The sequence below is a fragment of the Panthera tigris genome, chromosome X, assembly GCF_018350195.1.
Source record: "Panthera tigris isolate Pti1 chromosome X, P.tigris_Pti1_mat1.1, whole genome shotgun sequence".
In the NCBI taxonomy this organism is placed as follows: Eukaryota; Metazoa; Chordata; class Mammalia; order Carnivora; family Felidae; genus Panthera; species Panthera tigris.
In genome coordinates this window covers 27,152,567-27,180,082 of record NC_056677.1, presented here as the reverse complement: position 1 = coordinate 27,180,082, position 27,516 = coordinate 27,152,567, and the positions used below count along the sequence as shown (strand labels likewise).

General features: G+C 38.2%; 1 protein-coding gene across 1 annotated transcript in view; it reads left to right on the top strand.

Moving 5' to 3' along the window:
• Positions 1-27,516, top strand: part of DMD (dystrophin) — a 1,614,661-nt gene that overhangs the window by 915,618 nt on the left and 671,527 nt on the right. The window contains exon 45 of the mRNA XM_042974140.1: positions 18,356-18,457. Coding sequence (XP_042830074.1) covers positions 18,356-18,457 — 102 coding nt within the window. The remainder of the gene's footprint in view (positions 1-18,355; positions 18,458-27,516) is intronic.

Here is a 27,516-nt window from a genome sequence, read left to right as displayed (position 1 = left end):
GGACAATTATTTTCTATATTAGCCCCTTAAGAACATTCTCATTTTTTTTCCCATTTGCATACATTTGTATCCGAAGGATGCACCATAATTTATTCAACCAACATTCCAGTAAATGAACATTTTTTTTTTTGTTTTCAGGCTTTGTTCCCGCTACAAGATGACAGTGTAGCACTTTATGCTCATGTAATCTCACACATTGCAAGTATATCCATAGGATAAGTTCTTAGAAATAACATGGCTGGGTCAAGACAGCAGTTGTTATTTTAGCAAAAAATGGCCACATTGTACCTCATAGAGCCCTCCGGTTGGTAATATGAAGGAGTTTTTTCCACACACCTTTGCAACTCAGTGTGTCGTCAACCTGTATGATCTTCGCTAAGCTAGAAAAAGTTGACATGTCACTGTAATTTTAATTTGTATTCTTCTTTTGAGTGAGGATGAATTTTTTTCAGGATCAAAGAATGTTATGGAATCCTTTATATTTTCTTTCTCGTTCACCATTTGTTTCATTCATTGTCAGTTTTTTTCCTATTAGGTTGTTTGTCTTTTTCTTATGGAGACAAATACAGCCTACAACTTGAAGTAGAAACACGTTTTTTTTACAAGTATCCTAATGAATGTTTCTTATGACAAATAGATTCTAGCCTTAAGGTTATAACCTGAAAATATTAAAGCAAACCTTTGAATTGTATGGGAATGATCTTTGCCTGCCTTAGCAAACATTCCTGTACAGAAACTCAACATGATGACAAATTATAGAATAAATACAGATTTAATTTGGTTAAAAACTGGGAACAGGTATGTTAATATTTGCTTTCTTTTTCTATCAATCTAACAAGTATGGAATGGCTGTGACACAATTTGTCTTTCCAGATCCCCTATGTCAACTGACTCCCATTCTTTGAAAATACTCATTAGAGGAAGAAAACTTGTAGTCTGTCCCTGCATTGCATGTTTCAGCCAAGTCTTAAATAACTATTTGGAAGCTTAAGATTTCACTCCCACATGCCTTTTTTCTTTGTGAAAACAAAACTGCACTTTTCCAATCTTCCAGACCACCCACAGAGGTTCTCCACTTGACTTGCCAGCTTTATTAGTGTCCTAAGATATAATTGATCTAGATCGAGAGAGTTCATTCTGAGGAGCTGGGGACTTTGTTTTTTTTTGTTTTTTTTTTAACGTTTATTTATTTTTGAGACAGAGACAGAGCATGAACAGGGGAGGGGCAGAGAGAGAGGGAGACACAGAATCTGAAACTGGCTCCAGGCTCTGAGCGGTCAGCACAGAGCCTGACGCGGGGCTCAAAACCCACGGACCGTGAGATCATGACCTGAGCCGAAGTCGGACGCCCAACCGACCGAGCCACCCAGGCGCCCCAGCTGGGGACTTTGTAATCTCTTTGCTCATCTTGGGCACCAGGTCCCCTCATTTCTATTTGTTTTATTCTTTGTAGTCAGACTGTCATTCCTCTTGACCTGCAAGAGACCCAATAGGAGTTAAACGGTTCCCACTGTCATCTTCCATTCACCAGTATGATACCATCTCGTAAGAAAGCAGACCCCTCCTTTACTTGATCGTTCTACTGCTCCAAATATTTTGTCACCCTAACTCGTTTTTATATTTTCTTGAAATCATGTTTTACGGAACTACAATTGTAATTTTTGACTTACCGGTCTTGCTCTCTGTTAAAAGCAAATCTTTGTTCTGTTAAAAGCAAGTTTACATAATGATACGTTGGAGTAGGTTGTATGAGAACATCGGAAGCAATGTTATCCTTATTTCTTAATATCCTTCAAAAGAAAGCTGTGCTCTGCGTATGGATGCCATCCCTTTCTGAGTATGTGTGGAGGAGAAAGATGGGAACACTTCCATTCATTTCCAAACAACTTCTGTTGATGGGGGGTGGGAGGGAGGGAAGGGTGGGGGATGGGTATTGAGGAGGGCACCTTTTGGGATGAGCACTGGGTGTTGTATGGAAACCAATTTGACAATAAATTTCATATATTGAAAACAACAACAACAACAACTTCTGTTTAAGTTAATGAATGGACCGCCTGGTTTACCAACTATATTGTCCGAGGGATGGCTTATTTGGCAGACAGAACACAGGGTAGAATCCGTGGAAGTTAAATGAGAAAGGTTCTGAACATGGAAGTTACCACCCTTGGTGGCGGTGGGTATTGGTAGAAAATAGCAGGCTGAGATTTCAGGTAATTCAGAAATGTTATGCACTTGCAATTTAGAATACTCAAAACGGTACCATTTTTCTAATAACTTAAAAAAAAAGGTACAACCACCTTTCTCGTCTGATTCCAAAAGCTATATCCATGAGGCTGTTTACTCATAAAGGTGTGTCATTGAAAGATACGTGTTATATCCATAAGGTAAGTATGGAAATGAGTTAAAATTCTAGGGTTAACTTTTATCGATTCTGAAGGCTAGTATACACCATCTAGGACCATGCTTCTCAAACTTTAAGGTGGGTGGAATAAGCTAAGGATCTTGTTAAAATGCAGTTTCCTGGTGATACTCACACTGCCAGTCTAGGAACTAGACTTTGAAAAACATAGTCATAAATCTAATAAATATGCAGGAAGAATTATATAAACGGTATAAATAACTTAGGGTCATATATTCAATTACACAAATGCAACTTTATTTATTCCTCACTGATCTTCATACACTTCTCCCATGTTGAGTAGTGAGAAAAAAGGATCTCAGCCGGAAACAATTGTACCAGTCTCTTTATATGAGTTTCCCAGTCTCTTGAATAAATCACCAGTCTTTCAAACTCGCTAGCTCTCCTCTTGCTCCTCTCTAGGATGGCATCTGGATGGATAGGTGAAATAAAATTACCTGGGGTACATGACCTTCAGTCCCCCTGCATGTCTCTGTACTCTCCTTGACTCTCTGGTCTCTGCACCGATGCCCCTTGTCTGCCTGATACCTACCCTCCTGACCCCATAACTGTGAATTTATATTTTCATCAGAAAGTGCTGTGCTCTGCTCATTAAACTGTACTGGTTGCTAAAGGAGTCCTTAAATAAGTGACTTCCACTGACGAGCACTTAGAATTCTAAATATATAATTATGACATCTCTAAAAGCAAATGTGCCTATCATTATGGGTAAGGATGACTGCCAAGAAGTTACAGCAACATAAAGCCACTCAATACCCTTTTTTTATGGGGGTGGGGGAGGATATGGACTTGTTTTTCACGGAACATTGTATCAGTTGCTGAGGGAAAAAAGTTAAAAAAAAAAAGAGAACCTACGGCCATAATCTTTGTGATTTTATTTAAAAAGGAGAAGAAAAGATAAACACAGGGAAGGAGAAAAATCATTTAGCACCAAAAATAACGCTTTCAGGAATACTTATTTTAAATAAAGCTGTTTTACTATTCAATTGCCATCCCATAAATTTATATAAACTTCTGCTCATATTTGAGAGTCAAAAAAAAATTACCAGAATGATTGGTGGAAATTAATTTAGAGATGAACGTTTCTGATGAAATTCTGTAACATTCTCAAAATAAAGTTTTAAGGAATACCTGAAATATTCAAATTCAGAATAAAGTTAGTTGGTGGTAATGGGGAAATACATCACAAGTCACATGATTCTTCCCATTGAACATGTAAGCAAATTTTGTGCACTAGGTTTGCTTAGAAACGCCATAGTGATATTTTTTCTTAACTATGCACTTCTCTACATTAAGATTTCACTTATATTAATTTACATGGCATTGAAAAGAAGAGTGTATTGTAAATCTAATTAACAGATATAATTCTATGTTGTAAAAGTCCTCCTATCACCTAATAGACAAAGTTAGGTGATGTTACTACTGTAGTTAGCTGTACTTGACTTAGAAATCACCTTTGTATTCCAAATACTTCCAAATTGCCACATATCTGCTGTTCTCCTTGTCATACCTTTCTCTCCTTCTTTCTGGCTCTCCCTTGAGAGCAGTAATGTGTCTGGGCTCAATCATTCATATATATGAAATATATATATATTTATATATTTTTTGTAATATAATATAATGATATAATATAATATATATATATTATATATATATTATATATGTATTATGGAATATATGTATATATAATATATATGGAATATATGTATATATAATATGAATATTATATGGAATTATATATATTATGAAAGATACTAAATACTCGGATATGTATCAGATCTGTATTTTGAAAAAGAGACACATTAGTTGTACATTAACTACTTAAATTATCACCCATTGTAAATGTATTTATGTTGCTATGTAATTTCAGTGATTTCAATAAACAGATCAATATATTAAAAACTTAGAGATGGCATATATAATACTTCTGAAGCCATAGCTTCCAATTTCTGAACACCTCGTTGCCTCCTCTGGACATAATGAACATTCAGCAATTACTGATCCTAAGAAGGCCCAAAGTATATAGTCAATAAAAGCACCCATAATTCTTTACCTTATAGTGTTTTAATAATAGTTTTAATCTTTTAAGTTTTTTTTAATGTTTATTTATTTTTGAAGGTGGGGGAGGGCAGCGAGGGAGGGAGACACAGAATCTGAAGCAGACTCTAGGCTCTGACTTCACAGCACAGATCCTGATGCAGGGCTCAAACTCATGAACTGTGAGATCATGACCTGAGCCGAAGTCAGACGCTTAACCGACTAAGCCACCCAGGCATCCCGTTAGTCATTTTAATTTTAAGGTTAACTCAAACTGCATTTATAATAACTGGTTATGTAGCATGCTGGTCATTATAATGATATTGATTTTCTTAAAATTAACCATTAAACATTCAAAAGGCAAAAAATGTGGTAGCACTCACTAGAATGTATAGGATACAACAAAAATTCTACTTATTGACCTATGAAATCACAAAACCGTGTGGGCATACCACTGATTTTCAAGATTGATTTGAGAAAAGTTCTGTGAATAGCATGTAGAGAAAATGTGGATAGATAGGCGTCTCTGTCTTTTAAATTATCTGATGAAGTAGGTGATAAGGAACACAAAATTAATAACTCATGGTAACATTTATTACAATATATCTTCTAGTGTTTGCATAGTAATAAGTATTAGTGATTTGCATAATTGGAGAGATAACACAAGTACAAAATTATACGCACACACTTCTGTGCTTCACTCAAAAGTAAGCAGATATATTATCGGAGATATTATACTGTGTGTGCCATTATAGCTGAAGTCAGATTTATTAAAGACAGTATTATCTCTATTATCTTTAATATCTTCAGTGGTCCAGTTATGAATAGAAGCATTAACATTGCTTATGACTAAGTTAGATGAAATTTTGGACACCATCCAAAATAACAATCATTTAAAGTAGATTTAGAAAAGAGAAGTAACCTGTTAAAGGTATTTCCGATTTGAATAAGAACAAAACCATCAATAGGGTTGTAAGATTAGAAATGAATGATCATTAGGTTGTTTCTAGTTTTTTACTAATGTAAACAAAGCCGAAAGAACATTGTTTGTAGGTCTCCTCATAAACCCATGTGATAATACCTAGAAGTAGAACTGCTGACTCGTTAGAGTATTCGCATCTTTATTACATATTGTAAATTGCTTTCCACCAGCAGCAGGAAATGACATGAATTTAGTATTTGAATTTGCATATCCCTGGTTAAACAACTTTTCATGCTTGTTGGTCATTCAGATTTTTCCTTCTATGAGTTGACTCTTCAAATACTTTGCCCAATTTTCAATTGGGTTGTTTGCTTTCTCTTACAAATTAATATGAGTTCTCTGTATATTCGGGATTCTAACAGTTATATGTATCTGAAATACAGGTTCACAATTCCTTATCCAAAACCTTATCGTTGACTTTGTAGGAGACCGATGAAAATGTTCACCTAGAGTGGTAGAAGTCATGGAGAGTTACGGGAGTACAAATATTATGTTTGGCAGGCTGAACGTAAACCTGGGACTCAAGATGAAAACTGACACGTTGTGTGAACCAAAGAAGGGGCTATATTCCATCATGGGTTTCTTCCCTTGATTTCAGAAACCCTCCTGTTGGCTTTGTTTTTCATACATGTTTAAGGAAAGGCTATTCCTAAGAGAAACCTCAGACTTTCTTGTTGCTAGTGTTTTAAACCCAAGTTTAATTCAGTTATCCTTTTGATTGCTTGTGCTTATGGAAGAATTTAGAAAGAGCTGTTTTAGATAATAACTCTAATTTTGGTATAGCACTTAGTAGTAAAAAAAAAAAACAAAGCATCTTTAAATTTATTTGAAGTGCGTCAATCATGAAGTCAGAGTTGAATTGCTTTTTCCTTTTTTAATGTTCTTTTTTATTACTGAAATGTGGTTGACCTACAATATTGTATTAGTTTCAGGTGTACTGAATTACTCTTTGCTTTTATTGAAAATTACCCTAATTGCTATTTTATATATATATTTTTTGAGAGAGAGAGAGAGAGAGAGCACGGGTGGAGGAGGGGCAGAGAGAGCGATTGAGAGAGAGAATCCCAAGCAGGCTCAGCGCTGTCAGCACAGAGCCCAGTGCAGGGTTTGATCCCACAAACCGTGAGATCGTGGCCTGAGCCAAAAGCAAGAGTCAAATGCTAACTGACTGAGCCACCCAGGTGCCCCTATTTTATATTTTAAAAAGCAAGTCCTGGTGTTGAATAATACTTACATTGAGAAAACTATCCAGACTTCAAGACCTATGTCCAATGACCACGTGGATAGTAATTTAGCATTGTGCTATATCAGTTTAAAATAATGTAGGTATTATGGCCAAGGTGAATGTGAAATGCAAGGTCTCATATGCCTCTGTATTCCATAGAATCCACCGTGTTCCTTGATCCATGTGGGTATTTGAAGGAGTATTCCTAGGAATAATTCAGCCAGAAACTGAAACCTACACTTTTAGAGTTCATCCGAACCGCATTCAAATGTGGTTTCACAGTCATAGTGTGAATACTAGTGCATCTGAACAAATATGTATAAAAGATGCCATTATAGACAGCGTTCCCTACGAGAAAGAGGCGAGAAAGGACACTTACATTAAATCACACTATTTCATGTACTGCAGGGGAGTTTGTCAATGTCCGGAGATTTTTTTGGTTCTCACGTCTGGAAGAGCTGGGAGTGCTACTGGCAACTTGTGAATCGGGACCAGGGATGCCGTAAAACATCCTATAATAGAAGGGCAGCTCCCTACAACAAATAACTATTCAGGCCAAAATGTCAGTAGGGCTGAGGTTGGAAACCCCTAATTTAAACCAAAATTATACATTAGTCAACAATATTTTGTTCTGGTTCCAAACCCTGTGATTTCGCAAAGAAAATCGAACTGTATATACGGATTATACTTAAATTCAGGGAACATATAGTATCATAATTAAGTATTCAGGACATGTGTCAGACAGACCAGGGTTCAAATCTTATATCTACCATTTGTTAGCTTGCGCCTCAGGCAAGTTTCCTCACCTCTTGTGACTCTGTTGTTTTTTTTTTTTTTTTAATCTGACTAAATGACAGTAATGTGTGGTGAAAGGCTCTGCGGTGGAGATTGAGTGAGATTAATTAGGATGATTTATGTTAAGTGCAGAGCGCAGTGTTTGTACTTGGTAAATTCTCAATAAATGTTAGCAGTTAGTATTACCTTTGCATATACTAAATCATTTGATCCTGACCTACTATGAATATCCCGGTCACATGCCATATTTCACTGCTTCGAAGACACCATTGATTAGAATATGTACCATTATTTTATCTGTCACTAAGAAAGAGGTGCTGTCAGTTAGACTATGACGCACCATCATTTATCAAATGTGTCTCAATTTTAGAGCAATTAATTTGTGACAATAAAATGCGGGTCCTAGACATGAGTATTATAAAGCCCATCAGTGAGTCTTGCTGGTTGCAACTGAATGGGGTTACCGTTAGCCACATTCGGCTTCAAATTCACTTCACAGGGTACAGGAACAGAGAAACAGCCCCCCAGAAAGGCAGGATCAGGATTACAATTCACAGCGGTTTGTGCAGCATTCACAGAGCTTTCCAAGAGGTGTTTTTTTTTTTTTTTCTTTTCTTTTTTTGCAGCCTCTGCCCACTCCCAGATGACAGATCAGGTGTAAAGAAAGGAGACGCACAGGGAGCTGCTGGGTCAACTCTGACCTAGAAGTTTAATGTGCCCCAGGAGCCAATGTCTTATGACATAGATAGAGTTTCCAAGATCCATGAAAGGTACATTTTCAGTTATAAGAGTCACTCGGCTTAGGGGATCCCCAAAAGCACGGCTTTCCGGTAGACATTGGTAGTTCAAAAGTAGAAGTCCTAAGCCAGGTGTAACTTACCAATCGGGTTTTGGTTTTTGTTTTTTTTTAGCGGTAGCAATGTTGCCTACGAAACACAGTTGACATTGCACCGTTGTCAGGCTTCCACGTGGAAAACAGCTAGAAAGTTCTTCAGAGGTCACCTTTTCAGGCACAGGGGCAAAATGCTCTGTAATCCTATCTGTAGTTCTAACTCATTTTATAATTCAGGATACTAAAACTCAGGGAATTTAAGTGACTTGCCCCAACTCATGCATCACAAAGCCTGGAACCCAGATGATCTCGTCCCTGATCTGATTCCTTCCAACAACCCTGTAATACAAACACTAAAGCAGGAGTCAGCAAGCAATACTGCAGTGGACACATTCAGTCCACCACCTGTTTTTGTACACAAAGTGTTTTTGGAACACGATCATGCTCATTTGTTTACATTACCTATGTTTGCTTTCACGCTGCACTGGCAGAATTCAGGTAGGACAGGCACCATATGGCCTGGGAAGCCTAAGTATTTACTGTCTGGCCCCTTCTAGAAAATGTTTGTTGAGCCCTGCTCCGAAGTATAACTGGAAATTGTTTGACTATCTCTATGAGTCTGTATGAGGAGATAAAAGGCAAAATATGTTTCTCATGTTTTATCTTTAAAAATAACTACCCGTATAATTTTTCTGTGCACCGGAAGGTTTTTAGAGTCGCAAAGCCCAAACCTAACCATTTCTCTACATCAGTGGTTGGCTAACTTTTTTCTGTAAAGGATCAGATAGCAAAGGTTTTAGAATATTTTGGGATTTATGGGCCATATGGTGTCTGTTGAAAATAATCAACTCATGCCAGGATCAGAACTTATATAGCTGGGCCTAAGAGCCCACAGTCTTTACCACTAAGGACTTTGGAACCTGGTAAAACCTGGGGAGTGCCACTCTCAAGAAATGAGTCTGGTAAAGTACTGCTTTAACCAGATCAGACAGATTTAGTCCTCATTTGAAAACTGTATGTGTAAAGATTTTCAGAATAAGTGTATCGGGTTTCCACAAACAAGTACTTCCTTCCAAGCAATGTGGCTTTAACTAACTCCCTTGGAAATTTGCTTATAACTATGGCCTCTTTTCTCCATCCCTTTGGTTTAATCTTAACACAGCAGTCAGAATGATATGTTAAAAAATAAGTCCGATCACATCACTCCTCTACTGAAGACCCTCCTATGGTTCCTAATCTCCCACAGAGTAAGTGCCAAGTCCTCATGCAGTTGCCCTGCAGGGCCTTATCCTTTCCAGCCTCTCAGGCCTCTGTCCTGCCCCTCTCCCCTTGCTCCCTCGGCCCCACTCACCCAGGCTCCCTTATTTTTGTGTTGAACAGGCCAGACACGTTGCCACCCCAGGGCCTTTGCACTCGCCGTTTCCTCTGCATGGATTGTGCTTCCCTGAGAGAGCCGCTCGATTTCTTCTTTCACTTCTAACTCATATTTATTCAAATAATCACCTTCTCAGTGAGGTTTTCCCTGGAAGCAGTTTCTCAGATACCCCCCTCCCATCCTTCCTTACCCCACACAGACATCTATCTCCACTTAAAGTTTTGGTTTTTTTTTCCTCTTTAGCACTTTTTACCATCTGATGGGCCATAATTTGTATTTTATTGTCCACCATCCCCATTAGAAGACAAGCCTCACGTGAACAGGAAAATAGCGTCTGTTTTAGTGACTGTTAAATATCCACTACTTAAGCTATTTATAACAAAATAGGTGTTCGAAGATTCAGTAAATATTTACTGAATGAATTAACACGTCGGGGATTTGTCGGTAAGATTTCTTTTGTCAGAATAAGTCTTCCCAAAAGACTCTGAAACCCCTTCGTCCTGAGTGGAGGGCTTCTGGATGTCAGTCTCATTACTTGATGGTCACACCTATCTCTACTCTTTTATTGGCCTTGAACGTTCCACGTATGTACCTTGGTAGATTATATCTTCTTAGTTTCATAACATTTGGCACTTTGAAACATCAATACTGCATCATACTTGGTATATTTGGACAGATTATTTTTGAAATCCATAAATCTCTAAATCAGAAAAACAAGGCTCCCTTTGGTGGGCTGCCCTTGATTAGCTCAGAATGGAAAGAGAGAACCTGTCATTCTTTGTCAATCAGCTTGGCACGTGCTTGACAGCCGCATTGCTGTGGTCTAGCAAACCTAATTGTAGATAAATAAAAGAACAGTCACCCAGTACGAGGGGAAAGAGAAAGAAACGCAACTGCCCAATGTTGTGTTTTTCCATCCATCAGCCTTCATTTGTCAGAGTCTGCCTGACAATCTAGGCCGGAGAAGTCAGGCTCTAACACAATATTGATTCCATTTCATTTTTCGTTTCTTGCTTTCCTTTTTAGCAAACAGTTTGTATGTGGAATGAGAGATGGTGCAGTCGAAATATATGACCAGGGGACATTTATTTTAAAGGCTTACTTTGGTTTTTCATCCCAAGGACCCATATATTTTTTGTTTGTTTGTCTGTTTCACCATACTGTTGTAATTGTTAGCTCTGGCTGCAGTAACAAATAGCCCCCAAATCTCGGTGTTTTGTGACAACAAACATTTATTACTCACTCCCGGGTCTGAGGAATAGCTGCATATTTACTCCACACTATGGATCACATTCAGGTTTTCTCATTCTGAACTTTAGATCTGCTCCAAATGTCTTCTTATTACAAAACCCAGGCTGGAAATACCAACTCTTATATGATGCATTATTCTTTCATGGTAGAAGACAGGAACTAGGGGTACTAGTTAATCTTGAATTGTCTTTAAAGACTCAGATCGGAGCTGTCATACAGTCTCTTTTGGTCACAGTTCATTGATCAGAGTAAGGCACATGGTAAAGACCAAAGTCAATGGGGAGGAAAATGGATTCACTGGTAGAGGAGCCATGTTTACAGAGGCAATGAATAATAACGAAGTAATAAACCGATCGTGGTATTCACAAACATCTTAGAATTTCGTTGATCCCCCAAATGCATTTTTTTTTTACATTTTAACTTCTCTGAAATTGAGATGTATCTCATAGTCGAATCTACAAAGTGTAATTTTTTAGCTTTCGTAGCAGTTTATAAAGTAACAGTGGTCCTTAGGATCCATGATATCTTAGAGTTGATAGAAAACTCGTCGATTGTGAGGATTGACAAAATAGCCAAATGGCAGGAAATGCTCTTTATAAATTAGAAAACTAAGGGAATGGTTACTTAAGTTTGCTAAGGAAAAACTTGTCATTTTTCTCTTGAGTTTCTTTTTTCTTCACAAGCGGCATACACGTCTCCTTCATACCAGCTTACGTGAATTAAAAGCCATGCATTAGCAATAGATCTTATCCATCTATTCATATATTCATATACATTCATTTTTAGAACATCAATTCAAACGCAAAGTGTAATTCCCTTATTTAAAATCCTTTTGTGGGTTCTCCACTGAGCTTCTGAGGGTAACATAAGAGATGCTTCTTTCCTCTGGCTCTTGCCTTCTACTCCCGTACCATTTCTTTCCACTCCTCCACATGGGATCACCATGCTGCCTCTGGTTCCTGTCTTTGCATATCCCAGATTCCTTCTTGCAAGTACTTTATATCGTCCATCCTTTTGTCACCCAGGTGCGTGCACTGTCTCGCTTCCAAGCCTTTGCTGCAGCCCTTTTTCCCCTGTGAGGCCTGCCCCTACCCTCTTGTTGCCCCTTGAGCACAGAACTCACCAGTTCCTTCTCTGTGCCCCAGTGGAAATTGTACTTTGCTGGCTCTTATACCTGTTGCATTCTAAATTTCATATGTGATTGTCTTTGTCTTTCACAAGGGACTACCTCATGCCTCGTAGTATTCACGCTTCATAGCCAAGACTTTGAAATATAGTAAATATTCAATAATGTTCGGCAAATGAACAAATAATGAATGAATGTTGGAATATATGTGAAAAGGCTGTGTATATCCTCCTTATATTGTGATTATATATATGTGTATATATCAACATATCAATCATACATATGTATACACATATTCATACATTCTAAGCTTAACACTAGGTAAAATGATGGAGACACAATTAAAAATAAAAACCTAAAACGAGGAAAAATGTCTTTCTGTTATACTTTCCTTAGAGGTAAATTTCCAGTTTAAAAAAAAGAGCAAGTGCACGTAACCATCTTAATATTAAATTAGAAATATAGTATTAAATGAATCAACTTTTAGGAAATGTAGGCATGCATTAATTTGCATGTGAATAGCTACTTTCACCCTCACAGGTGTTGTTTGTCTTTTTTCTTCACTCACCTTTGATTCGCTGCTTGTCAAACCAACAACTCCCAGTAATAGTAATATAGTTTCCTATGGAATAACTAAGACTGAAAGTGCTTAGAAAGTCACTCCATTCGGAAAACTCATCAGGGCTGGATTTCAGAATACACCATGATCTTGTCCTAGTGATTATTAAGGAAGGATTATTCCTTATTCTCTAATGAGTACAGATTATTTTCTTAAAATTATGTGTGAGATTGTAGTGAACCGCCAATACTGTGAAACGATGAAAATAAAACTCTTACACTGTAAAGGATATATTAAGAATAAGGCAGGGGAGAAAACCTAAATGGAAAGGTAAGGTGCTATTATTAGAGGTGAGGTTATGGGGTTTGGGGTTTTTTGGTTTTTGTGTTTTTTTTTTTTTTGTGGAAAATCTATGCAGACTTTCTTGTCTGAATGTTCTTTCAAGTCGAACACTTTCTACTTAGAAAAACTGGCCGCTATAATTAGCTATGTTTCCACTTTAGTGGTGACCTCCTTCACCTTACCTTAAATCATACAAAGATGTAAGGCCATTTGTGAGATAAAAGGTTTACTCAAACCCATTCTCTGACCTGGATATCATCAGTTTGGCAATCATAAATCCACAAAGAGACATCCTTGGTGTGATTTTTTAAAGGCTGTGTAAGAATTTATTTCTTCTCTATGGAAAGAGACCAGATTTTCTCTCACACCCTGGAAGGATGTTGCAAAATGTATTAGAGTTAAAGAGGAAGAGAAAAAAAAAAATAACAGGGGATTAAGAAATATGGCTACCAATTTTAGCACATGCACACACACACACACACTACATACAAAAAAGTAAGGGGTATAGTGGACGTTTAGTGGCAGTCGTGTCCTGGTTGCCGTCTCAACTCTGCCTTTTGCAAACTATGTAGTTTCAGAAAATTGACCCAGTCTCGCTCAGTTTCAGCACCTGTAAAATTAGATAATACCTTCTTGTAGTAGTGTTAAGTGGAAGGGAAAAACTATATGAAACACCCCGTGTTTGACACATAGTAAACTGTTAGCAGCTCTGGTTCATAAATATTGTTATAGCAGTTAATATCATTATAGCAGTTGCTTGACATTTTCAGCACAGCAAAGGATTTTAGCAGCGTGTTTTATTTTTGCGGAGTCCTATGCTTCGGCTGGGATTTGTTTGCTTTGCTCTGCTTTCCATTTTGCCGTTTCAAGCTTTAAAATGCAGATATCAAAATGTTTTAGTTTAATTCACTTATACTTCCATTTTTCAAGATGATTTTCAGCTTCTTATAGTGTATATTTCTCATACTAACTGAAGAAAAATATACTAAAGAATATTTTAAGTGAATTTAATTGGATTTAGTACAGTTGACCCTTCCAGCAATAATATTTGACCCTGAATAACTGACCTACCTTTTCACTCGTAAATTCACGCCGCATATAAATGTCGTGAGGTAAAGTGTAGAGTTTTATTTTCAAAATGCTCTTTCTGAAGGGACTTATCAAAGGTGCGTGTGATTAGCGATCACGCTTTCCAACACATTGCCAAGACATAACAGCAAAGAATTGAGAGCTGCCCATTGCTCTGTGTCTCTAGGACCAAGGGTACGTCTCATCCAGGTGCTGAAACTCTTCATTATTTCATCGAAGGACGAAGAGATGACATTAGTGATGAGAGAAGGACATGCTAATAGGAAACATTTCTATAAAGGGAGATGATGTGACTTTGCAGTGCTCATTCATCAGAGGACTAAATCTGGGGCTAACTCGATGGCCTGAAGAGGGGCTATCTTACCTCCTGTGGGCGCAAAACAGGGACATTTCGCAAGGCAGGCCAACTTTTCCTCAGTCCATCTAGCCAGCGCTGGCTTCACGTTCAGCTCTAAAGTAGTATCTGGGCGGCCTTAATGTCAGCCTTGCCACTCTTTCTGCTCATCTGCCAATGAAAATTTCATGAATTAAAGCGTGTTTGGTGCCGAAGGGAATTCCTTGTAATATAAAAGGCAGTCTCCTAACTCGATTTGCCAGTGCCTCCTGAAGAGTAGCCTCAATGCTCTGTGATCTTTGGAACGATTTATTTGGGGTCGAGGAGGAGGAGCGGGGAGAGAAAGATGGCAGTGTTCATCGTTTGGCTGCAGGCCCAAACCGTTGGTAAAATTATTGACTACCTGTGATCATTTTCTGAAGGTCTCGAATTTATACCGGATGCACTTATAAACAGGGTGTTTTTGAGACTTATTTGTATTTTTATTTTACCTTTTTTAATGTGGAATTTATTGTCAAATTGGTCTCCATACAACACGCAGTGCTCATCCCAACAGGTGCCCTCCTCCATGCCCATCACCCACTTTCCCCTCGCCCCCACCCCCCCATCAACCCTCAGTTTCTTCTCAGTTTTTAAGAGTCTCTTATGGTTTGCCTCCCTCCCTCTCTAACTTTTTTTTTCTTCCCCTCCCCCTTGGTCTTCTGTTAAGTTTCTCAGGGTCCACATAGGTGTGAAAACATATGGCACTTAGAACAATAGCCAAATTAGGGAAACAGTCTAAATGTCCATCAACTGATGAATGGGTAAAGAAATTGTGGTTTATATACACAATGGAATACTACGTGGCAATGAGAAAGAATGAAATCTGGCCTTTCGTAGCAACGTGGATGGAACTAGAGAGTGTTATGCTAAGTGAAATAAGTTGTACAGAGAAAGACAGATACTTATAAACAGTTTTAAAGGAAGAAATGCCCAATTCTCACAAAGTATGCTCTGAATTTGGACTTGTTACAAGTTTGCAAGATTGTTTTAACGTTTTTTTATCGTAAGAAAGTTCTTTTTTTTTTCTTGAGACTTAAATTTCTTTTTTTTAATATGAAATTTATTGTCAGATTGGTTTCCATACAACACCCGGTGCTCATCCCTCAATACCCATCACCCCCCCACCCATCCCTCCCACCCCCCCATCAACCTTCAGTTTATTCTCAGTTTTTAAGAATCTACGGTTTGCCTCCTTCCCTAACTTTTTTCCCCCTTCCCCTCCCCCATGGTCTTCTGTTAAGTTTCTCAGGATCCACATAGGAGTGAAAGCATATGGTATCTGACTTTCTCTGTATGACTTATTTCACTTAGCATAACACCCTCCAGTTCCATCCACGTTGCTACAAAGGGCCATATTTCATTCTTTCTCATTGCCACGTAGTACTCCATTGTGTATATAAACCACAATTTCTTTACCCATTCATCACTTGATGGACATTTAGGCTCTTTCCATAGTTTGGCTATTGTTGAAAGTGCTGCTTTAAACATTGGGGTACACGTGCCCCTATGCATGAGCACTCCTGTATCCCTTGGGTAAATTCCTAGCTGTGCTATTGCTGGGCCATAGGGTAGATCTGTTTTTAACTTTCTGAGGAACCTCCACACTGTTTTCCAGAGAGGCTGTACCAGTTTGCATTCCCACCAACAGTGCAAGAGGGTTCCCGTTTCTCCACATCCTCGCCAGCATCTATAGTCTTTTGATTTGTTCATTTTAGCCACTCTGACCAGCGTGAGGTGATATCTCAGTGTGGTTTTGATTTGTATTTCCCTGATGAGGAGTGACCTTGAGCATCTTTTCATGTGCCTGTTGGCCGTCCGGATGTCTGCTTTAGAAAAGTGTCTATTCATGTCTTCTGCCCATTTCTTCACTGGATTATTTGTTTTTCGGGTGTGGAGTTTGGTGAGTTCTTTATAGAATTTGGATACTAGCCCTTCGTCTGATATGTCATTTCCAAATATCTTTTCCCATTCCGTTGGTTGCCTTTTAGTTTTGTTCATTGTTTCCTTTGCAGTGCAAAAGCTTTTTATCTTCATGAGGTCCCAATAGTTCATTTTTGCTTTGAATTCCCTTACCTTTGGAGATGTGTCAAGTAAGAAATTGGTGTGGCTGAGGTCAGAGAGGTTTTTTCCTGCTTCTTCCTCTTTGGTTTTGATGGTTTCCTGTTTCACATTCAGGTCCTTCATCCATTTTGAGTTTATTTTTGTGTATGGTGTAAGAAAGTGGTCTAGTTTCATTCTTCTCTAAGTTGCTGTCCAGTTCTCCCAGCACCATTTGTTAAAGAGACTGTCTTTTTTCCATTGGATACTCTTTTCTGCTTTGTCAAAGATTAGTTGGCCATACATTTGTGGGTCCAATTCTGGAGTCTCTATTCTATTCCACTGGTCTATGTGTCTGTTTTTGTGCCAATACCATGCTGTCTTGATGATTACAGCTTTGTAGTAGAGGTTGAAGTCTGGGATTGTGATGCCTCCCGCTATGGTCTTCTTCAATATTACTTTGGCTATTCAGGGTCTTTTGTGGTTCCATTCAAATTTTAGGATTGCTTGTTCTAGCTTTGAGAAGAATGCTGGTGCAATTTTGATTGGGATTACATTGAATGTGTAGATTGCTTTGGGTAGTATTGACATTTTAACAGTATTTATTCTTCTAATCCATGAGCATGGAATGTTGTTCCATTTTTGTCATAAGAAAGTTCTTGTAAGGTTTGATTTCTTCTATAATTATTGTTCCTGAAGGTGGTGTGCATGTGTGTGTGTGCGTGTGTGTAAGTATGTGTGTTGCACACATACCCATTAATGCACGGGGTTAGTCTTAATGTCCAGCTTCCACTGGTATTTATTATAATAAGAACCAAAGAAATAATCCTTTTCAAGAGGGTGTGCTAAACACCCATACATGGCAAGACACCATACTGTGCCATATAAGTTACAGTAATTTGGATTCAGAGGACTCCCTGTTCTGATGGGCTGAGAGAGAAAGATACAAACAGAGTATATAAAGGAAGCAATGACATGAAGACACGTACACACAGCAGTGCTGGGAGGCGACAGGGTAGGAGAGGGAGGAAGGGAGATATGGGTTAATCAGGAGTTGCTATCTGGGGAAGATTGCCCAGGCCCTGACTGACGCCTGACATTGATTAATCGATATTCCATCCTGGTGTTTAACAAGTGTTCCATCCAAAAAGTCTTCTGTAATATTTAACTTCACTTCCTTCAGCCTCAATTTATGCACATTTCTTTTGTTCTCTCTTCAAGTGAGCTAGACAGCGGCCAATAACAAAACACTTTATATTCATATCTAAAGAGGTTTTTGTTTGTTTGGTCCTTCTTCAGTCTTCCCTAGATTAAGGGAAACAAACAAGTTTTTTTTTTAATAATTAAATCATTCCTCAAAAGGCCTTTTTAATTTGACTGCTTAATAATTAATAAGCCTTGACATTGAGCTTTAAGTGTTTACTCTTTGGAAAGAAACTTAATCTTGACAGTGATGTGGGAAGAATTATTTGGTTTTATTTTGAAACGAAATTTTGGATCCAAAGCCCAAGAGAATCCTGTTAAAATAAGGAGTCTGCAAAGTAAAATGAACATTAGGATTACGGAGATTACTGAAGTTAACAATAGCACTTATCCATGTTAATCGTATTCATAAATCATATTTCTCATTGCATTCGAGTGATTTTGAAAACCAAAGCTACTGTCTGTGTTTCTATTGAATAGTATTAGGATATGATTCGACAAGATTTCAGATAAATATTTTCAATGTTAGTACATTTCCCAAAGGCCTCTGTTTCTTTCCTCGGCGCTAAAGCTACCTTTGTGTGCCCCCGTGTACCATGCAGAAATTGGTCTGCAATACATGTGGAGTCTCCAAGGGTATATTTAAATTTAGTAATTTTATTGCTAACTGTGAAGTTCATCTGCACTGTATGTGTTCTTTTCCCCAGGAAATTGAAGTAGCAGTTCAAGCTAAACAGCCGGATGTGGAAGGGATTTTGTCTAAAGGGCAGCATTTGTACAAGGAAAAACCAGCCGCTCAGCCAGTGAAGGTAATGAAGCGATATCCATTACCTCATAATGGGTTATGCTTCCCCTGTTGTACATTTGCCACTGACGTGGTCTATTTATAATCAATGAAATAACTTGTAAAGAAATATCGCCCATGCCGCAACTGCAGAGGCTGAGCTGTCTTTTTGATCAACATATCCTATTTATATATTGTGATCTTAAGGCTATTAACGAGTCATTGCGTTAAAGGACTCATTTCTGTCCCGGTGTGCTGCCATCCATACAGAAAGTAGTCCCACCTTCAAGGTAGATTAAATTCTTTAGGCTTTATTGCTTTGCTTGCCAGCCTTGATGCTTTTCATATTGTTTGGCTTAATTCAAATCAAGCTACTGCATCATACTGTCTGTCTCCACCAGCTGTAAAGAATCACAATATGGTCCATGACCTTTCTTTTCTCTGTTACACTCTTTTCGTATGAAAGAGGAAAATCGGCATTTGGGCTTTAGTACTTTATTGGGTCAAGAATCTTTAGTGAAATGTCATGTAATTGCTTCTCTCTTTGGTAAAAAAACAGGCCTGGGAGAAAGCTTTCCACTTCTTTCCTTTCCTCACATACGTTTCGAAGTCTAGGACGCATTTATTCGCAGGCTATTACGTGAGGAGAGAAATGGAAAGCCAAAAACAATGGCCAATCAATGGCTTCCATTTGCAAATGAGAGTCCAGTGATAAATAGACGGTAGGTATAGGTTAGCTTATTTTCTCTACCTGACCAAAATCACAATGGCTCCCATTATGATGAAGGTTCCTGAGAGCCTGTAATGGTGGCTGTTTATTGATCAGTCCTGGTTTCTCTAGCTAACATTGCAGGCTGAGATTCAGTGAGCCTCACCCTCATGTTTAAAACTGCTCTAAAGCAGTGCAGGTCAATAACCTCATTATACAGAACTAGTTTGTCCTTGCAAACAACATTACCGTGACTTAGACTCTGTCTCTAAGGTCACCGCTTCTGTGTGGCCCAAGCTTCATTTCTAAAAATTGTTTGTTTTCCTTGCAGTTTACAGGGGCCTTTCCCTTAGGTAAATGTAAAGTTTTAGCTGAAACATAATGTCCAATCACCAGATACTAAAAGGCACAGATTTGTGTGTAGATGCTGGTAGACATTTATTCAGGAATGCATTGTCACCATTCCTTCCATCCAAAACAATAATAATAATTTGCATCCAATTCCAAGCCTCGTATGACAATATTCACGAGGTAACACTGTGTCCAGTATTTAGAATGGAGAGCTGGCCAAGGCCCCGAAAGCAGCACATTTCCAGTGTTTCTGCTGGAAATGTACACTCTCCAGAAAGCCACTCCCTAAGCAGACCCTTTCCTTCGTTATCAGAGGGACTCTGGTAGCAAGCAGTGAAACAAATGAACGGACCATTCCATAGGTCTACTCTGTCTACGCCTGTTTGATCGTCAAAGACTCCGTGCCGGGTTTGGCACAATTTTCTTTTATTTTTGTGCCTTTGTAAAAAACAAAACAAAACAAAACAAAAACAGAGGGAAAATTCTTAATTGAAAGCCGATGAGAATTTTTTTTTTTCATCATATGTAAACAATCCAAGCTGTTGATGCTAACTTATCACACCTCCCACTCAAGCCTTCAACTCCTGGGCCACTTGGAGACCAGAACTGTCTGAATGAGCATTACCTGCTTTCTGCCTTCGCATTAGTGATATAAAAGGGGAATTACCTTTCTGAAATGAAAGAAAGAACAGGAAGATGCTAACTTTCCTTCTCATCTGCATTCCTTAAAACCACTTTATAGAGTCAGCCCTCTCTTTCCTTCTTTTCTCTCCTTTCCCATTTCCTTTTAAGTCAGCTTATTTGGGAGAAGCAGAACGAAAACTCATCCCTGTTCTACCATTTGTCCCTTGGGTTTGGAGAAGAATCAGTACATCAAGCTGATAATCAAGAGTCAAAAGGGAAAGATTGATTTGGGAGAGTGGGGCGTCGAGAAATAGTTGATTCACATGCAACTTTTGATATGGACCGTGACCTTGGAAACACCTGGAGATGAGCCGGGGGTTGTAGTAGCCAGAAATGTTGGAGGCTCAAAAACCCCTTCATAGTTCGGAATACAGAACCCAGCAGTACAAGGCAACAAACTGGAGGGACTATTTACATCTCTGCATGGATCAAAAACTGCTTTATAAAGGTTACGAGATGATTTTTCTGAAGGGTGGTCCATTGCTCTGACTCCATAAACAAAGCCTCTTTCAATTTTCATTGTATATATACAAATTTTAACAATCGTGCTACTCCTTAATGCTTTTTTCTCCTTAACTTTTGGGTTTCGCACTCCTTAATGGAAGAGAAAGGAGTCTCAGTAGCCTACAGCACATTTTCAGGAAAAAAGTTTGGTTTTACATTTGGGGGAAATTTCTTTTGGAAATAGTAACAGTTAAGAAGAAAGTGACATTCTTAAAAAAGAAAATGAAACTTCTTCATGGTATACATATAAGCTCTAATACTTAAATGCACAATCAGTTATGTCCTCTGGTTGCAGACCTTCTAATTGAGGACACAGCAAAGAATGATTCTGTTCAGCTCCTAAGCTCACCTTCCAAATTTCTCTTTGGGACCTGGGCTCATCGCTGTTCACTACCCCCCCCACCCTTTCCTTCACTTCATCAACCTCACTAGGATTTCTTTAATTTTCAAAGATAGTAAATTTTGAGTTTTTCTTTTTCTCATCCCTGACTAACCCACTTCTTCCTTATTTTCTTTGAGAATTTCCTGTTAAAGATAGAACATATATTACATGACACTTCTACTAAGGACATAAACATAGCACGGATCTCTGAGGCGACAATGCTGAAAATTTTTAGAAGAATATGATTGAAGAAATAAGCATCATGGTTTTGCTTTCCGTCTCTTCTTTCTCTCCCCCCCTACACACACACACACACACACACACACACACACACACACACACACGCATCCATGCACACCCATGCACACACACACACGCACAGTTTTATTTCATTTGATTTGCATCTGGTTCCTCCATCTTCAGAAATTATTGAAAACTGGTCAGATAAATTAGACAAATTGTTAAACATTTTACTTAAGTTATCCCTTTGCTAATAATATTTTATGATAATGCTGTTGATAGGATCTTTTTTTAATATGTTCCACTTTCCGCAGAATAATTTTGCACTTTAAAAGCAGCAATAACAGCTGCCATCAGTAACAACAATATTGACAACTACCAAAAAAAAAAAAACCACAACTCTATTTTTTGTTTGTTTGTTTTTAATTTTTTTTTTTGGTTTTTAAAGTGTTCACAACTCTCTTTTGAACTAAAGCGGTTGGAAGACATCTTCTTTAATGGGTTCTCATTCTTGAACTCCACGTGGAGGACTACACTTTCTGTTAAAACTTTTAAAATGTGTATATTCTGAAATCCTTATATCACCTTCCATATATTAGAACTGAGAGCATTAATGGAATTTTAAATGTCTTGGTTCCTTGCTGAGGTGATGAGATGAAACTAGCTGGTTTGCTTGGCTACCTAGATTATTCAAAAAATCTGGTTAACATGAATCTAATAATATATTTTGTTAATATTCTTGAATTCTTTTTTACCGTAACAGAAAAAGTAAAGCATTAGGGGTCTTCTGTATTTGGTCAAAGTACTCCACCCCAACCTTTAACACAAAATAGTTGCTGTAGACAAATGGTCAAGAGGGCAATTAGAATCTTCCAAGCATCATTTCCTCAAATATCCGGTGCAAAATGACAGCATCATTAGTCATTTGCGATTAAAGTCAATCACAACCAGGGATGTTTCATTCTCCCAGCTGTTTTGTTTTTAATTAACTAGATTAAGCTTGTTTTTCTTCCCCAACAAGTTTGTTCTATCGCTAAAATCAATATCTTAACATTTCCAAGAACTTCCTTAGGGTTTATTTTTTTGGCTGGATAATGTTTAATATATTACTTACAACAGATGTGTGTCTGAAGATTTTTATTTGGTATAGCATGTTGAGTGGTGCCTTGTTGGTCAAAATGTTGCCTAATTAAATATTACACTTATAACAACATCTGGCTTTTATGAATCCTTCGTCAGACATATGATCTCATTTACCTGGTGCAGTTTTTTATAACATCAGGAATCAAAAGAGACATAAGAATCATAATTCTGCCTCCCCTCCCCCCAAATGAATAGGCCCGTTTTGACTCACTCATTTAGTGAGCACAATTTCCATGTCAGTACTAATAGAAAAAGCTGGGGAAAGAATTACTGAGAGATTTTTAAATTTATTAATAGAAGGATAGGAGAATTTAATTTTTTTAAACATAAGTTAGCTTTACACCCAAAGAAAAGTTTTAGGCTGTGAGAAGTTGAATAAATGCTAATTACATATGCTTGGAAATAAGGAGAGCCCCACTTTCCCATTTGGAAAATAAAATCTATAATGGATTTTGAGCAACTTATAAACATTTAAGAATGTGGATGAGATTGCAAATGTCTAATTATATTTCATTTCTTAATTGAGCAGTACTTCCATATTTTAAATCTCATTTTATAAAATAACACACTTTTTAGAAGTGCTGTTTGTCATATTTATATTTTATGAAACAAGTTCATTCACACCATTCATATGCATGTTCCAGAATTCTAGAGCTCACCATCTTCCTTGTAAGGTATGTGCGCTGTCTGAATTCCTGTATGATGCTATTACAGCTCTCTGCCCAAAGACTGCTAGGAACATACCTATAATCAAAATGTTCGGATTTTTAGCTTACTGCAGCAAGGAAGAGATCGCCCCAGGGAGACAGTGGGGCATCTCAGTAAAAGAGGGTTAGAGAGAGCTGCTTACAGGATTTGGCTGGCGAGATGATTCTAAAGAGGAATTAGGGAATTGGAAGCCATTTGGATTAGATGCTGTCAACAGAGTTAATGTGATGACTGTGTATCTTTAATAATTTTCATCTAGAAGGTGAGGTGATTGAAGTAGGGCAGAGCTGTCCCTGTTGAAGAAGTAACAGTGCTTTTTATTAGTCCTTCTCGTGGTGGCAGAGTGGCCTCATCTCTGTATTGTTCAAACATGGCGCTGGCATGGCGTCGGGTCTAATTTGTTTTCTGTGACTGCTCTTCATGTTCAGTTGGGGTCATCACGCCTAGCCAGCTGCCAACTACCAGAAGGGCCATTTTTTAATTCCTCAATGTTATCGCTGGAAGCTTTATCCCCAAGCTCACTGCCCATTCACAATATATTAGGAAAGAGAATCTTTTCATTTTTCTTAGATACGTATTATTGATCACCTCATCAGAGTCACTTATTCGTTTGCTTTTCTAAACTGTCTTTACAAGACTTGTTTACAATGGCCTTCACCACTGGTAAGTGTGAGGGTATACCCTAGGAATAATTGATCATGGTTTACCAACCTTCACCTTTTAAAAATTATCATTAACCAATTCTGTCAGATGACTTCTATAAGCATCCCAGATTCCCATCTCTTGAGGTTCCTGCCGGCCACTATGCAAGGTTTTTTTGTTGTTGTTGTTGTTGTTCAGAATAAAACAAATGGGACAGAAAAGACATTCTAAAGGATTGAATTGGAGTCAACACTTTTCTGAGGAAATATTTGGAGGGAAAGTCTCAATTTAGTCTTGCTTAGTAGCTGATGCTGGAACTGGGCAAGCATTGGGAGATTTGAATTTCACCCCTGACCCTCAACTGTACTAACTACATTTGTAAAGAGAGACAAAGAGACATAGATGTTTCAATTACAACATTCACATGCATGTCTGTGTATATAGAGCCATGGGTGGATTCATTTATTTATGTAGCAGATATTAATCTCCTGCCAACTATTGACAGAGGAGAAAGATATAAGATTTTTAAACTTTGATAATCCCAAACTCACATAGAGTTTAAAACTATATTCTGGTTTAAAATAAAAAAGGAAAACTGTATTCATAAATCATGTTTTCTTGTAATTAATTTCTCCTCTTCATAAATAATAAATTTCACATTGATACAATTGTCTTAACATTAATGACTATTTCCAAGCAACTTATATACAATGGAAAGCAATGCTCAGCTGCAAACGCCCCCTCTGATGGAACTCAGTTTACCATTTTTAAAAGATGCTCTCAAAGTTTCTCCCTTTGGGTAAAATATGAATCTGCTGCAGTTGTGGGGAAAGCCTGAGATCTGCAATTTACCTAGCATCTTCAAAATGTTTAAATTCTGGAAATCTAATCACGAACAGGACTTGAGGGGCACCTGGGTGGCTCAGTCGGTTAAGCATCCGGCTCTTGACTTCGTCTCAAGTCATGATCTCACTCTTCGTGAGTTCGAGCCCCACATGGGGCTCCGGGCTAACCACACAGAGCCTGGTTGGGATTCTGTCTCTGCCCTTCCCCTGCTTGAGTGCGCACATTCATTCTCTCTCTCTCTCTCTCTCTCTCTCTCTCTCTCTCTTTCTCTCTCTCAAAATAAATAAGTAAACTTAAAAAAAAAAAAGAACAGGACTCAATAGCTATAACTCCACTGATTTCATATTTAAAGATGTCAACATTTAGACATCTCTTTTATACCCTTAAATTTGGTTCACGATTACTAACAAGATGAGGAAATCGTTACCTTTTATATATGTCTCGAGTACTGCTTCAAGCATGTTATGTGGTAAAGACCACGTTACTTGCTGCAGCCAAACATCTTTTGCTGCCTCAAAGAAGTTTACGTCCTCAGAGCAAAGATGAGAGGGTAGAAGACACGGGCACTTGCCAGAGTACCAAAAGGCAAAACCAAACCAACCAAGCAACCAAAACCGCCATCATATATAAATAACCGAATTCAACTCTGAAGTCCGGGAGATAGTTGAAGAAGATGTGAGAGTGTTTCCGTGACCAGCGGAATCAGAATCTCTAGCCGTCTTATGTGATATTATTTGCTAGTCGTTATGAAAGTTTGGGGAATATACAATTCTGAGCTTACTGCGTTTCCGACAGTATGCACTATCCCCAGATGTTTGTGGTACATTGGGGGTGCTGCTTAATTTTTTTTTTAATTTCTGCATTTGAAATTATAGTACCATTTTACCCATCTGGGAATAACAGTGGCCAAGATAACGTTCGAATAAATGAATGGACTGTGCAGAATGTATGTATTAATGAAAGGGAACTGAATATATATACATGTTATTTTTAGGATAACCAAAATCTAGTCCTTTAAGCATTGAAATATTTTTATTTTAATATTTTAATGAAAATTTTTATTGACCATCTTTTGCTTTGCCTCATTAATAACTAGCCAACAATTTTATAGCATTTTGCAGTTCACAGAGTTCTTTTCTCCTAAAATATCTCATTTAGTTTCTCCAACAAAGCTATGAGTTAGGTGGTAGTGTTATATCCACGTTTCAAGGACGATAAATCTGAGTGACCTATCTGATTTGCCAAGGATCACATAAGCTGTAGTAATGAGTTAAGACTGAAACCCAGGACTTCTGATTCTAAAACACAATGGAACTTAAAACTTTTCTTTATTTTCAGGGGCATCATTGTAAGTATCAGTTACTGTTCCGTTTCGTTATACGCTGATGCGCATGGGCTATGAAGTGGAACACAGATCACTGTTCATTCAGTTAGGAGCCAGATCAAGTCGTTAATTTGCTTTTAGAAGCCAGGTTGTCGGATAAAAGATCTTATCTTTAAATATCAGAAGCCAACTGAAGGCAGTGAGGTGCTTATACTGTGAGAAGAGAGTGGCGCCTAAGTCGACGGTGGCAATAGAAAACCCCCATCTCTCCTTGGCCCCTCTGCAACCATAGGCTTATTGAGTGAAAGAGGGGGCAGATCCCAGCATATTTCAATCAGTCTGTAATCTCTCCTTGTCTTTATCTCAGCACATATAGGTGACTTTCTGTAAGTTAAATGGTGTATGATGAGACTTCGCCATATGTTGCCCTGTTATCCCTGCCATAAATGACCAAGGCCATACATTTTCTTTTTTTTAAATATTTTTTTTTCTTTTTCAACTTTTTTTTTTTTTTTTTTTTTTTTTTTTTTTTTTTTTTGGGACAGAGAGAGACAGAGCATGAACGGGGGAGGGGCAGAGAGAGAGGGAGATACAGAATCGGAAACAGGCTCCAGGCTCCGAGCCGTCAGCCCAGAGCCTGATGCGGGGCTCGAACTCACAGACCGCGAGATCGTGACCTGGCTGAAGTCGGACGCTTAACCGACTGCGCCACCCAGGCGCCCCATACATTTTCTAAATATCTGCTTTTATGTTTATTATCTCCTCCCTATTATTTATTGCTGCTTTTTGTTATCGACGTGGTTTTTCTTAATATTCTGTCCTTGTGAAGTCACTGCAACTTTGCAGGGGAATCAGGAGACCACATGTGTTTTAATTCATTAGCCTTTTATCATACTTAATTCTCAGCATTTAGCTCTGAGGTCAGAATGGAAAAACATCTTCCACGCGTCATGACTTTCGGTGGTAGTTTCCTCACTGATCGGAGGCGTGATTTGTTTGCTTTTGGATTCAAGGCTTGTATTTTAATAAATATAGAGTTACATTCACTGATGAGATAGCAAATGTTTAACAACATGAACTGTGGACTAAAAACAAAACAAAACAAAACTGAAAGCCCTGATTTGCTCTCACGTCGGGTAAAATAGACATGAAGAACCATCAGAGCATAGATGATATACCTTAGGAAGTGATGAATTTTTAGTCTTTGTTTTAGTATTTATTCCCTTGGCAGATTTTCTCAAATGGGATTTCTTAAGAGAATTAAGTCGCATAGACAATGAGTTAAGGGCCTGTTTTTGTATTTCTTTCAAGGATGGTGCTTATCTACCTAGTCCATTGTAGATGCTTAGATAACTCGTTAGGTAGAATGATCACCCTAGGCTTTGGTTTCAGACAATCAGCATCAGCATCGATTAGAACACTCTTAGAAAGGCAGATTCTCGGGTCCCACCCAAGATCTGCAGAGTCTAGAACTCTGGAGCTGGGACCCAGCTACCTTGGGGCCACAAAGCCTCCAGGGGACTCTGATGCTGTCACAGCAGTAGACAGGGT